This window comes from Pleurodeles waltl, chromosome 6, assembly GCF_031143425.1.
Source record: "Pleurodeles waltl isolate 20211129_DDA chromosome 6, aPleWal1.hap1.20221129, whole genome shotgun sequence".
In the NCBI taxonomy this organism is placed as follows: Eukaryota; Metazoa; Chordata; class Amphibia; order Caudata; family Salamandridae; genus Pleurodeles; species Pleurodeles waltl.
In genome coordinates, this window is record NC_090445.1 from 129197255 (window position 1) to 129210735 (window position 13481).

At 47.5% G+C, this 13481-nt stretch overlaps 2 protein-coding genes and 1 long non-coding RNA gene across 10 annotated transcripts in view; 1 reads left to right on the forward strand and 2 right to left on the reverse strand.

The window, feature by feature from the left end:
- Window positions 1-13481, reverse strand: part of HOXB3 (homeobox B3) — a 67093-nt gene that overhangs the window by 30310 nt on the left and 23302 nt on the right. For 2 of the 8 annotated variants that reach the window (XM_069237546.1, XM_069237548.1), the window contains exons 2-3: window positions 1890-2013; window positions 1042-1239 (exon numbers count right to left, since the gene is read on the reverse strand). The gene's annotated coding sequence lies outside the window, so the exon portion shown is untranslated. Of the gene's footprint in view, window positions 1-1041; window positions 1240-1889; window positions 2407-2599; window positions 2726-9043; window positions 9316-13481 lie in introns of those variants that run through there. The other 6 variants (XM_069237553.1, XM_069237554.1, XM_069237550.1 and 3 more) reach the window with 5 other exon arrangements.
- On the reverse strand, window positions 2548-7185 carry HOXB4 (homeobox B4). The gene is made up of 2 exons (XM_069237566.1): window positions 5311-7185; window positions 2548-3896 (listed from the first exon to the last, which is right to left on the reverse strand). Exons 1-2 carry the CDS (start codon window positions 5711-5713, stop codon window positions 3622-3624), a joined length of 678 nt encoding a protein of 225 aa, XP_069093667.1. The 5' UTR covers window positions 5714-7185; the 3' UTR covers window positions 2548-3621.
- LOC138299350 (uncharacterized) overlaps window positions 5499-13481 on the forward strand; it is a 30887-nt gene continuing 22904 nt past the window's right edge. The window contains exon 1 of the long non-coding RNA XR_011204739.1: window positions 5499-5629. This is a non-coding gene — a long non-coding RNA (uncharacterized lncRNA). The remainder of the gene's footprint in view (window positions 5630-13481) is intronic.

The following is a 13481-nucleotide window of genomic DNA, read 5'->3' on the forward strand; positions in this document are numbered from 1 at the left end:
CCAGTGTCCTTTTACGGATTTTTGGGGGTCGAACAAAACATATTTCAGATGTTTTTATGAAAGTTTAACAGTTATATTGGATAGCATCATGCAGACCTGATCTACCAGAAAATAGGTAATACAATTCCAACTTGTTCTAAACAGGGGGTCCCAGAACATGTCCTGGCTTGGTCCCCTAAAGTTTTAAAAATGACCGACTGTGACCAAAATCTCCGAGCGCAAACTGAGGACCTGCACTTGTCCTTTGAAGCCCAACACAGTGAAATGTATAGATCGATCGCGTCTTTATCACGGGCACCTTCCACTCAGTTAACCACAGCAACATCTTGCAAATGTACCCTTTTAATGAGCATAAAAACTGAATAAACGTTTGCTGTCAGTGCCTACGCTCATCTTCTGTATTTAACCCATAACAACTGAACTGATGAAATGTGTTCTTACGGAAATACTGTTGTTTCTGTTCTTTTCTGCTGAGTTAGCCACTTGCCACCATTTAAAATTTTAATTTGTTGATTCATTCGCTCTGTATTTGTAGTTTTGCGGTTTATAAAAAAAAGAACCTGGCAGAAAAAAATCGTGCCGGGAAAACAAACATAAATAGCATTTCTCTTTCAACACCGGAGGCTGAGATGCTGGAATTCCTGTCTCGCCATTTCCCTCAACACGCAGGCCAGCTTTATGCTGACACATATCTGTACAGCAGTTTAAAAGCACGTGAAAAAAATATAACTAAATCCATAAGAAGTGCATCCCATCACGGAAGCAAGCAGACTATATAAGAAGAAAAGATACCGTAAAACATTACAAGTACAAAACAGAAGCAGGGACAGCAAAGTGGCCTACTTTAGGTGCAGGCTTTCTAAACTGGGCGATACCGCAGAAATAGAGTGCGTAAACAAGCAGCTCGGTGTCTCACATTTTTGGACAGTCTAGCCAAGCAGAGACAACAGAAATAAGCCACAAAGCATGCAATTAAAATAAAAAAAAACACATTTCAAATGTAAAATTCAGACTTTAAATGCCCGTCGGCATTTTTATTACCTTCAGTGCTTCCCTCCTCTGATGCTGGAGACATGGTGATTGCCATCTTCGTAAAGTCAGAAAAAGTTTTCAACTTTTATTGCGCTTTTTTTTTTTTTTTTTTGTCCCGGTGGTTCCAGAAGTTTTCGCCCTTAGTCATTTTTCTGGCACTCGCTTCCACACCCCCCTTCTGGGGCAGCAGACGGGCGCGCAGATTCGCTGTTCAGTAACAATGGGAGAAGATGCGGTTAGAGGCAGCGAATGATTAATGGTATTCTGTATAATTCTCGCATTTTTCTTCGCTCTGTCTACAAAATAATGGCGATGGACTTTAACGGCCCCTTAGAAGCCTCCTCTATTTTTCGCAGCTTTCTAAGCTTCTGAGGAGCGAGGTCCCCATTGGCTTTCGTGAGCGCACATTCCAGGCAGCATATGCGCTGTAAATTGCATTTTTGTTTCTTTAATTTAAGGTCATGCATCTGAAATGAGGCTTGGTTCTTTCGTTTTCTCCCTTTGTTTGCGCATCGGGCACTTTAGACAAATAGTGCGGCACAGGGGCCCATACTTATTTTATTTCTATAGTTTCCTTGGAGGTCCCCCGCCACCGCTAAAACGAGAGCTGCAGCAGCTAAATAGGCAAAAGCTAAGTTAACGCATAGGGAGGACCTTAACGCCCGTGTTGTGAACCACTACAGCTGGGGCATTTCAAAGAAAGTAGTGTCTGTGTTACCACCCCTCGGACATCACTGCCACTCATTCCAGCTCCAAACACATGCACCTAGCATTTGTAGCACGGGCCTGGCCTGCGGTGGAAAGAATATGCTGTAGGCTTTCCTTATACTGCAAGGTGTGTGCGTCTCTGTTTTCACCTTTTTCCATTATGATTTTGCACGTGTTAGGGCAGGGGAAGCCCGGCGTCTCTTCGGCGAGCTTTTCTCTCTGAGTCTTAAAACCTCAATGTTATTTTGTCCCCAGCACAATTTTCGATGCTGCCTTTGAGAAAGAAAATGAAAATTAATACAAGGGCCGCCCCGTGCAATGGTTGCCATCTATCTTGTTCCTTATCTATTTGCTTGTCAGCCTGTGAGCAATTGCAGCAGCCAGAGAGCCCCTTTGTGATATAAAGGTACACAGAGAGGCTGCAAACAGTGAGAAACATCTGGGCAGAAATTACACTCATTAATGCATTGAATAGCCTTATGCCACAAGCTGTCACACACGAGGGCACCGCATTCTAGCGCCTTAGAATGGCCCAAAGTTAGCGGAAGACCAAAGTGGGAGCTGCTTCTTAGCGCGGTTGGCACACATAAAACGTATTTACTAAGAGCACATAAATCATGGCCGCCTGCCTGCATCCCCCCTCCCCCACCTAAGCTCCCCTTGTGTGTGTGTGTGGGGGGGGTGAACCCACACTCAAACATTGTCCATTTCTAGCAATGGAGGCCCGTGTGTTTCAAATATACAAATACACAATATCTTTGTAAACAAATCACTGAAGTTCAAACGTTCACAGAAGACACTGGGTGCTGACATTCACAACGTAACCCGATTTATTTCTATCTTCACTATGTACAGTTACCACAGACAGCATCACAGGGAGGTGGCAGTAGGAATAAGCCCGAGGGGGGTCTGTGGAAGGGTTTGGGCGAGAGGGCGTCACAAAGCCGAAATCACAGGAATGTCAGCCAGGTACAGAGAATATTGACCGAAGGTGTATGTGCAAAGTCCCCCCTCTCCTTCGCGGCTTTCCAGGTACCCCCTTTCCGTTAATGTCCACTGTCAAGAAAAAACAGAAGGGGTCTACTCATCCAGCAAGGGGGTGGCGTGGTCTGAACAAAGAGGGGTGCATCAGCCCGCTTGAACATCCGCCTGCTTTATTAAACACTCCGCATAGGCCTCTCCGAAACACCCCCATCCCACCCTAGATTCATAACAAAGGGCAATAAATACACGGAAAGTAAAGTTGGGGGCGGGGGTATTTTACAGATGGAGAGTGGACGGTTCTGTTTTTCCCCCCCATAACATCATTTCATGTCAGAATGTTCGGAGTTCGCATCTTTTGATCCATTAATACTGAAGGCATTCACGGCCGCTGCCGGGGTCCCCTTGCTGTGCGCAGCCGCCCCCTGTCCCCCACGCTCTGGTAGAATACTGTTTTTATATGGATATGCTTGTATCTACGTATATTTTCAAGTCTCCCAAACACTGCTTCTTTCTCCGATTTGGGAGAGACAAAAAGGCAAACGAGGAGGAGAGGGGGTGAAATCCCAGCTTTCTTTGTCGAAGGGGCCCCTCATTTATTACAGCCAACGCTGGTGCGTCGATGTAATGGCAGGCATACGGCCCGTCCTTTGTAGCACAGAGTAAACATGACAAATGGCCCAGGGTTTGGCGTGATAGCGGGGTCCATCTCGGCCAAATGTGAAGCAAGAGCCCCCCTTCTTTGTACTGCGTGCATCAGGACAACACAAACTGTGCTCTTTGTAGCAGGAGTTCCCTTCTATAAATAACAGATTCCTTTTGTAACGAGAGGGACACCTCGTAGAACCCCAACTAAAGAAAACAAAAATCCATCCCAATGTCCAGTGCCTCGCGGGGAGGCTAGAGGCTGCTGGGGGCCGCGCCGGGCCGTGCGCCGGGGTTGGAGCGGATCTTGGTGTTGGGCAGCTTGTGGTCCTTCTTCCACTTCATGCGGCGGTTCTGGAACCAGATCTTGATCTGCCGCTCGGACAGGCACAGGGTGTGGGCGATCTCCACCCGCCGCCGCCGGGTCAGGTACCGGTTGTAGTGGAACTCCTTCTCCAGCTCCAGCACCTGCTGCCGGGTGTAGGCGGTGCGGGAGCGCTTGACCTCCCCTCCCGAGTAGTTGGGATTAACTAGGCGAAAGAGGAGAAGAAGGAAAGCGCGGCTTACTGTGTGCATTTTAGGCATTAAACTTGAACACGTGCCTCTGTCTCTTTGTCTATGTTCACCTACCTGCCTGTCTGTGTGTGGAGCCCACCTACCTGCTTTCCCGGCCTCCCTCCCCTCCCATACATCTGTTCAGCTACTACAAACTCGTCCATCCACCTATGTATCCATTTAATTACCACCAGACAAGCAGACCAGACCACCACAAGCTGTCATCCTGGCAATAAATATACCCTGCCTATGCAGACGTCCACCTTCATATATCCAGCCACCTAAAGCCTCCCTTCCCGAAGGCACTATCTATCTATCTATCTACCTATCTATCTATCTACCACCTGTTTCTCTACGCACATATATATACATCAGACAAACTGGATCATACATCCATTTATATATCGACACTATCCACCCAACATACCCACCCGGACTCAGCCTGTCTCTCTCTGGGTATATCAGGCTTTGCCCTTTCTGAGACACTAACACGAAGCAAACCGTGCAACAGAACCTAAAGCTAGCCAACAGCGCTGGTGCAAAAGGAGACGGCAAATGTGAGATCACATACTTGTGTGCGTGCATGTGTGTGTGTATGCATGTGTGTGTGTGTGTGTCTGAGTGCCTGCGTGTGCTTTGATCCCAGGACAAAAACCCTCGGTGGGATGTGTGCAGGCTGGTATGCAGTGGGTGCAGGGTGGTGGCAAAGGGGGCTGCAGGGTGGTGGGCACATCAACAAGCTAAGACTACGTTTTTATGTGTATCCAGATCCACGTACACGTGTTGCGCTCGCATTATTGCAGTTAACCCAGTTATACGAATGCCTGAGGATTATTGCACACACACGTACACAATACAAACGGTAATAGCTAGTTCTACCCCCTATTTTCTCTATAGCACCCCCGCTCCTAGCTCGGAGAGAACTCCCAGCCCTTATTTGTTCACATAGGTACCCCGTCCCCGCAGCACGGCCTTTCCGCCATCGCCATCAACAAAATGGTGCAAAAACGCACCCTAAGAACTCGGACTCCCTACCCGCCACCAGTCACATAAGGGGAAAGAGACGGCAGAACTCGGAAGTTTACCGCTTTACCCAAAAATAAGTTACAAGACTTCGAAATGCTCAGTTATGGGTGGGAAGGGAGGCGCAGAGTTGTGAAAAAAGTAACAGCGAGTGGAAATACTGAAATCAGAGGAGGAGCGGGATGGGGCAGGGAAGACTTCAAAGGCAACTTTGGGCAGGAGTGCAATAAAAATTTATGGCGGATGTAATTATTAGCGCCCAGCAAACAGCAGCTCGTAAATCTGCCGGCGCAAGATCCCTTTAAACAAGCGCTGGCGAAGGGTCCCTGCAGCCCAGACTGCCGGCGTGCGGTGGGCTGTACTTACTCGTGGTGACATGGACCTTCTTCATCCAGGCGTAGACCACCGGCTCCTTGCCTGGGGGGCTCTGATGCAGCATGGGGGTCTGGCTGCAAGAGGGCGGCGGAGGCGACGGCGGGCTCGGGGTCCCCGGCTCGCATAGGGGGCCACGGTCCCGGGTGCTGAGCAGAGCGGGGGCCGGGGGCTGGCTGGAGCCAAGGCACGAGGAGTAGCGCTGCTCCGGGCAGGCCGGACGGAAGGGCGCCTCGATCGGCTGCTGCAGGAACCTGCTGCCGGCGTCTCGCCTCTGACCGCTGTACAAGTCCGGGCTGTGGCTGCTGGGAAGGTAATCCGTCTGGCAGTATTCTTCGCAGGGGGGGAACTTGGGGTCCACATAGTTGGAGTTGACCAAAAACGAGCTCATGGCCATTAATTTGCCTCGGAATTGCACGCACACAGCCCCCCAAAATGCACTAAAATTTATTCCTGTCCCCTGCCTCGTTTTCCTGTTTCCCCTAAACCCTCCTCCCTGCACTGTCAAGTCAAGAAAGTTAGCTTTGCATGTGACGGCGGGAGCCAATGGCAGCCCGCCTGCAGTCCCGGATCAGGAAGCAGGTTCGCGAACACCACAGGTCCGAAGGCATCAGCAGGCAGGGCAGTTTTTTTATCTGCAATATTTACATATTTCCAGGCTGTTGCAAGTCAAGGGGAGGCGGGTTGCACCAAGTCCGTTCAGGAGGGCTTCACTGCAGGTACCAATAGCCCCTATGCACCCCCCCCCCCACGACCCCCTAACCCGCTCCGCAGGAGACCTGGGCGAGCGAGACCTAGCGAAGACGCCCCTCTTTATTTCTGGTTAACAGCAATGTTTACAAAACATTCTGTCCAATGTAGGGGTCTTCACCGGGCCAGAGCACTGCAGGGGCCTCGGGCGGCTCCACGCATGTGGTACTCTGGGGTCTCTGGCTGGCGAGCGCTTACAGATATAGAACTCCAAGGCTGGGGTGCTGCCCTGCTCCCCCAGCTGTGGCCTCGCGCTACTGAAAGAAGCAGGAAACCGCCTTCTGCCTCCACGCTGGCCACTGGCAGAGATAAATAGGACACTGACCGGATCGATAGAAAATTCATCAAGTAATTTGGGGGTACCTGCGTTACTAAATCACATTTAAGTATGGCACCCTATTATACCGTATTCACCAGTACCAGGCACGAGTGCGCATGGGAGCAAGGGCACACAACACGCTCCTTCTTAACTTGTATAAAGGCATTACAACAGCATCAACAAACACACAGCTCAGGCCATAGCGAGAGAACACCCTTGAACGATACCAATGTCAGACGAGGTCTGCTGTGTGGATGGCATCTTCTTTCTGTCTTGGGTCAGGGCCATTGACCACATCGGGGTGCAGCCTACAGAATAATGTGGAGTCACCTAATGCTGGTGACGCAAACAGACGTAAAGTTTAATGATGTCATATCTACAATGCATTGCATTTCAAGCGATTATGGTTGTGTGTGTAGTGTGGGGTGAGGTGAGATGGACTTAGCAGATCGAGGCTGGGACTTAGACTCAGTCTATTTAAGAGCCCATTACCTTTCACAGTTACAGTCGGTTCCCTGCGGTGTGCCACACGCGTCCGTCCTGCTCTCTTCTTCTCTGCCCAGGGCTCTGTAGTGTTTGTGTCCACTACATATTCCCCTAGACACGAATTTGTGACTCTGCGTTTTTTCACACAAATTCGGATCTACAGGGTACATATAGAAAACAGAATAATCTCTCTCTCAAGTTGGTTCGAGGTGCGGGTCGTCTTCTTGGCGGGACGTGCGGGACACACACTTTGTTCATATCAGCAGAGTACGGAGCGGCCACTTCCGCCAGAACCCCGACATAAAGTGAACCAGGCAACCACTGCAGTCACTCCGACCCACTGCTGCCTGTTTGTGCTAGGTATCGGCAATGTGTTCAATCACTGCTGAAGGCCACCCCTTGTGCTAAGAAAACCAACACTTTCAGCAGGTACGTTGTGCCCACAGCTGGGGGTCCTGAGTTATCGAGGAGAGCACACAACCACACCACAACGAAGGCGCAACAAAAGGAAACAATCGGCTCAGATCAGACAACACACACCTGGCCTTGCGTCACGCACTGGACGAGTTCCATTTCTAAACTGCAAGCAAGTGTTACATTGAGCATTTTCTCGATTTAAGCAATTTACACAACATTAAATACCCAATCTCTGAACGGGAAGAGCAGGCGAAAATGGCTAGTAGCAATTTGATCTTTTTATCAGGCACCAGCGTCCTCGGAAGATTGGAACATTTCAAACAAAAGGCTGCCAGGTTTACTTTTGAAAACGGTGCTACGGTGGAATTTAAAATACTCGTTGTCGGGAGCGAGGAATGACCCAGCTCTAGGAAGTAATGGAAATGTTGTGAAAGACTCCCACTCCACTTGCACCAAATTAAAAGTTATTACGTCTTTAAAATAAACAAGCACATGCACTTTGAGCTTTTGAGGGCGCCCGTGGTGGTCTGTACATAGGGGCCGAAGCGACGCTGTTAACTGAAGAAATTGACCTTCAGAGGACAATTGTTAAATGATTCTCGAATAGACGCAGTGAGCATCTTAAACAAAAAAAAGGGACGGCAAAATATGTCATTTTAAGCAGCATACTTAACGAAACCAACCCTGTTCGACCCATATAGCTATAGCTATTAAGCCATAATATTAATGCGCAGTCCCGGTAGAACACAGAAACAGATGTGTGACACATACGCACACACACCCTTAAGACCAAGTCAACACTGTTAAGTCCAGAAATCCTCTCTCACCTTCTCATGATAACACAAGGCATATAAACACCCCTTACCCACAACATGCAAAGGGACTTGGCAATTTACATTCTTTTGTATGTAGGCATGGATTCGCGCGCTTGTGCTTGCAGTATATAATAACACACAGCGCCACATCAATGGTTACAACATGTCCCCTTGCTAGCAATGAGGGGGACGGTCTCTCCTCTCACACATGGGTCTCCTGCGGCCGGACTCGATGGGAGAAGGGAGATTCGAGTCACACCTGCAGAGGTTTGGTACTCACTGCCCTTTCCTTGCCTTGCTCCCGAACTGTTAAGGTACATATTAGTGAAAACCAGTGTGGCCTTAACCGGGGAACCCGTTGCCATGCCCCGCCTCTTGGCCTGGCCCTGCAGCGCCCCTTGCTCTGCCAGACCCCATCCATCCAGCCCCCCGTCCCCTCTTCAGGGGCGCTCCACACGGAACCCAGTCTGATCTACATTTTTGATTGGGGCCATAAAACCCTGCTTTTGAAAGACAAGACCGATGTGTTCATGACTGTTCCCAATCTCCACTTCAAACGAAGGGGGTGACAGGCGGAGCTAACTCGACCCCCCCACCCCAAAATCCAACCCCCTCTTCCACCCGTAAGAGCAGACTGAGCAGCCCCGCTACCACACGAAAGTTTGAGTGGTGGAAGGCTAAGAAAACAAGGGCAGAAATGGGGGATCTCAGGGTGTGATGTGGGAGCGGCTGTGGCCGTGTTAATAATCACATTTTCAAGGCACCTGCCGGGTACATCTCACCGCAACATATGTCCCCTCGAAATCAAATATCAGTTTGTATTGTGGATGTTGGGGTGCTGCCTCTGCCACCCTCCCACGGGCTGGGGAGGTCCTGTCTCCTGAATTATACTGATCCACAGGTTCCCTCAGTGACCTCCACGCAAGGGCGATGCACATACCTTCTTTTCAGCAAGTCCCCCTCCTTCATGCGACATCAGCAAAACAACGCGCCAAGAAAGACCGCCACCACCGAGCCACAACTGCGGCTAAGGAATAAGGTCCAGGGTCCAGGCCGGGGCAGGCCCCCTCCCCGCTTTTTCCGCTTCCCACCCTCTTCTGCTCCCTTCCCTCGCTGGTCTGTGGGATGTCCCCCAGCAGACCGCGCTGCAGCGGAACACCATTGTCTTTTAAACCTAAAACGGAACTGCTCTCTGTTCCCTGCCACAGGCCCAAATGAACATTTTTGGTGGCTAAACCCCCACACAAGTTTTTTTTGTGGTATTAATCTCTCCGCCTTGGCAGTCTTTGTTAAACAGCTAGGCGTGTCGTTTCTTCCCTGCAGGATTTTCATATTTGTGAGACGCGCTGACCTGCGTTTCACCCCAGCTAGGGCTCTCCCTCGCTGCCTGAGGAGCCTGCCTCGGTCACACTGAATGCGGCCCAACCATTAACTTGGAGAAAAATGGGCCTGGCAAAGAACTGCATTCTCCTCCTGGATGCCGGTGACTTAAGCACCCCCTCCCAACACACACCCGTGCCCACCTCGCGATTTAACGCATCTCATGTTAAATTTACTCTACGCATTTTTTTCCCCAAGAAACTACTTTTAAAATTCAAAAATTTGATTTTTGACGCAAACCATAATCGTAGCAATGGATTACAGTAATTTATTTTTAGTAAGTACAGGATGGACCACAGATTCCAACTCGCATTTCCGAACATACAAACATGTACCGACTAAAGGCGAGCGTCCATGCCAGTTCTCGGGGGCACATGGATTAGAAACACTAATAGTACCTTGCACGGGGTGCAAAACAATCTTTGTTCCTCTATAATCCGCATACAGTGCTGTCCAGCAGCAGAAGAGGGTGTGTGTGCGAACAAAGACATCGAAAATAAGATACTCGCAGAGAAGCGTTAACCCTCGCCGACAAGTACTCTAATAAAGCGCCTTTCGCATTTCAGGGATTCCAGTTAGAAAGAAATATACGTCGTTGCAGTGAAACGGCTAATCTCTGTCCTGAAACAACTATTTCTCGGAGTGTTCTTAAAATAAATGCAATATTTCCAAAAATAAAAAATGTCACCCAGCTTGTTGGCGAAATCGAACTATTTAATGGTTGGATAATGTGGTGTAATAATTACACGTTTTAAACATACGCACTCCCATAGCAAGAGTGCGTGTTTAGTGCTTTACATAAACGGAAAAACAATCTGTTTTTCATTGTAAATTATGAGCCGCAGGGAAATGGCAATCTACAAATAATCTAATTTATTATTGGGCGATTATATTTTACTAGGGCGCAAAACAAATGCTTGTCCGGCCCTTTTGGGATTAGTGTAAATACAAGATGAATTTGTCACATTTTTTGTTTTAAATTATGTATTTTGGGTATTGGTTTAGGTCAACCATTAACGTGAATCGCTAAAACAAAAAGCAGTATATTAGAGATCCAATATTCATTCCCTCTCCAGATTAGCAGTATTGTGGCCTTCACGACGGCCCTTGGTGGCGGAATACTTGCACGAGTTTTGTGAGCTACTCTACAAACTGAAAAAAAAAAATACTATTACATGCAGGTGTGGTTGCAGGAGAGGGGGGTTAAATGACTTTTGAAATATAGCTGATTTTAAATAGCGGGAACAAAATGAGAGGGTCATTATAGTTTACCAATTTCGACTAATACATTTACAGGAGAAAGGTCTTCAGGGGTAAATGGGACCATTGACACAGTAACGAAGCCCTAACTTGGTTTACTCATACGTAGAGTCGCCGTTGGGGCTGGTGAGCAATAATATATTTTGGTCCTTAATCGCAATGTTAATCTTCTAGTACCACAGACCGCCTGGTTTTCGTTTCGTGCACAATTATCTCGAATTTGAAGCACATTCTTTTTTTCTGGTCAACTAGACGGTTTCCCCGTCAGTAAAACGCCTACACATGAGCACTCACTCCCTATTCACTGAGACATATCAAAGAGTAATGTGAACGAGTTGTATCGAATAATCGAACATACTTAACATTTTAAAGGATTACAAAAATGATGTGTAAAGTAGTCCCTACACTGCTAAGGATGTATTAATCCCATTTAACATAGAATACACAATTTAGCTGAACTAGTAGTAGATAAGATGTATTCTCCTCGTGTATAGTACTTCTACTATAAATCGTTTATTAAAACAAACAAACGACTGAGCAGGTGGACAAACAGTTGTGATATTCACTCATTTCACAAATATGCACAATGTTCCCGCCCCAATTTTCACCCGCCCCCGGTTAGGGTTAAAGCGGGCACGCGAAGTGCAGTCCTTAACAAATGTCGCCGGTGCACGTATTCCTGCTTCGAAGGAACACGCCTCAGTCACATGAACCCAGATATTGGACAGAGTTCATCCAGAGGTAAACCCTTGCCTCCCCCCTCACGAGCCCCCCACCCCCAGTGCTCCTGAAGCGGCTCCGCAGCGCCTGCTCTAGGTCTGTAGGGACCGCCACGTAATTGCATTTAATAAATGTATCTTTGCTGGGGTATTCTTTTAATTAAATTCCGTTCAGTACTTCGACGCTTCCATTTTTCTCCTCCCCCAGTTTGATTATGGTTGGGCTGTTCTTTGCCCCAGCAGTGAACGTGACTGAGCAGTTTAAATTATTTTTTAAAGTGCTCACAACACACACTGCCCTTTTAGCCTCGTTTTCTTCCTTTCTCTCCGACTCTGCGTCCTTGAATGTCGATCTTGCGCTGTCTGTGCCTTCCTTCCCCCTGTCCTCAGCGGCGGAGGAAATGCCCCTCTGCCTCTCCATTTGCACCGACTTCCAGCCTGCTTCCAGAGACACACACACAGACTCGCACGCACAACGTAAACTTTTGACCCTCAACTTTTTGACCCCTCCGGTTGTAACTCTTAACACCCCTGAAGCCTACTTGCTCCTTCTGTGACTTGAAGAATAGCTGCTCTCTTTTAACATGCATTTCGGTTGGATCGCCTACGCGGAGTTGCCTTTTTAATACACATTTTTTAGTTTATTCCTCGAGAAATATCTTTGTCAGATGCGTAAGAGCTCGGCGAACCTTTAAGCTTTGCTGGAGTCGCCTCGTTTGTTGAATACGTTTTAGGTTGTTTTTGCCTCTAGGGGTGAGTTGTGGGAGCAGTAATTGGGTTGCTCTGTTGTTTTTACCTGATCTGGATGGGAGTTAACAAAGAGCGGAGATCTCAGTGACTGACTTTTCGTGAAGAAGATAAGGCAGACAGAGACTCCCCTGCGGCCAGACCATCTTCTTTCAAGCCCGTGAGCTGGACGCGAGGCGGGCTCTGGTGGCCATCCGGGGGCGTTGCATGCTTTCAAACAAAAATCCAACAAAATACGCTCACATTAGCCACGTTCTCGAAGAACTTAATATTTAAAAAATGTTTTCCATATTCGTGTATGCAACAGATGAGAAAGAATGCCAGGTTGTCGTCAAATGTACTGTGAAACAGTAATTTGCCAAGTCATACTTTTTCAGTTGTGCAAAAATTTGAATTTTCCATATTTTTCAGAGAAAATGTATAAAGAAAAAAAAAGGGACGAAAGGTGGCCTGTAAAATATTTGTATGCTCTATAAAAATATTTTAGTTTGTAAAGGTTTTTTTGCGACTTCTCTTTTAGAGGGTTCTGTTTACTGGTAATTAAACATAACAATAAAGGAGTAGATGAAAACATTTGGTATCCAAAAAAACACACAAAAAACGACAGAACTATTCCCTTTGAAGTCAGGCGCATTAGGCCGAAGAGGATCCTGCGTGCTGCTCGCCTGGATGTCCACCCCGTTTTAGAAGTGTAATGACATTTAATAAAGTCTGGAACACGCAGTCAACTGGAAATAGATGTACACAGCTGAGTCAAATTACTCCCAACATGTCTCCCAAATGAAAGCACATTCGATATCAGTGTCTTCTGATCCCTCAAACATGGCAAAAAGCAGCAAACAAAGTCATGCAGAGTATTGAAAATATGGAAACGTTGTTGGAGGGAGCTAAGCCTGAAAAGGGGACATTGGGCGTTTCACTCGTCAGATTTGAGGACATGTAAAGAGAGCTTCTTAATTTAAACACTCGTTTATCGGGCGTGGTGCCTCAGACTTTAAGCACCATCTTTTGCAGCCTTCAATTTAGGTTTAGGTGACTGTCTTTAGCAATGAACTATTCTTATTCTTTCGCCGCCATCTTCGTTATCGTTGGTATTATCTTCATAATTCTTATCGATTGTGTGTAGTTCTTATTATGAAATATTTCGGCGTGTTCTTGGATATAGGGGCGAGGAGCGCTGTGACCCTGACATTTTTTTCTGCTTCGTACTCAAAGCTAGGCGTGTTTTAAAAAAAATATATTCTCTCTGCGTTTGAAGCCTATTTTTTCAAC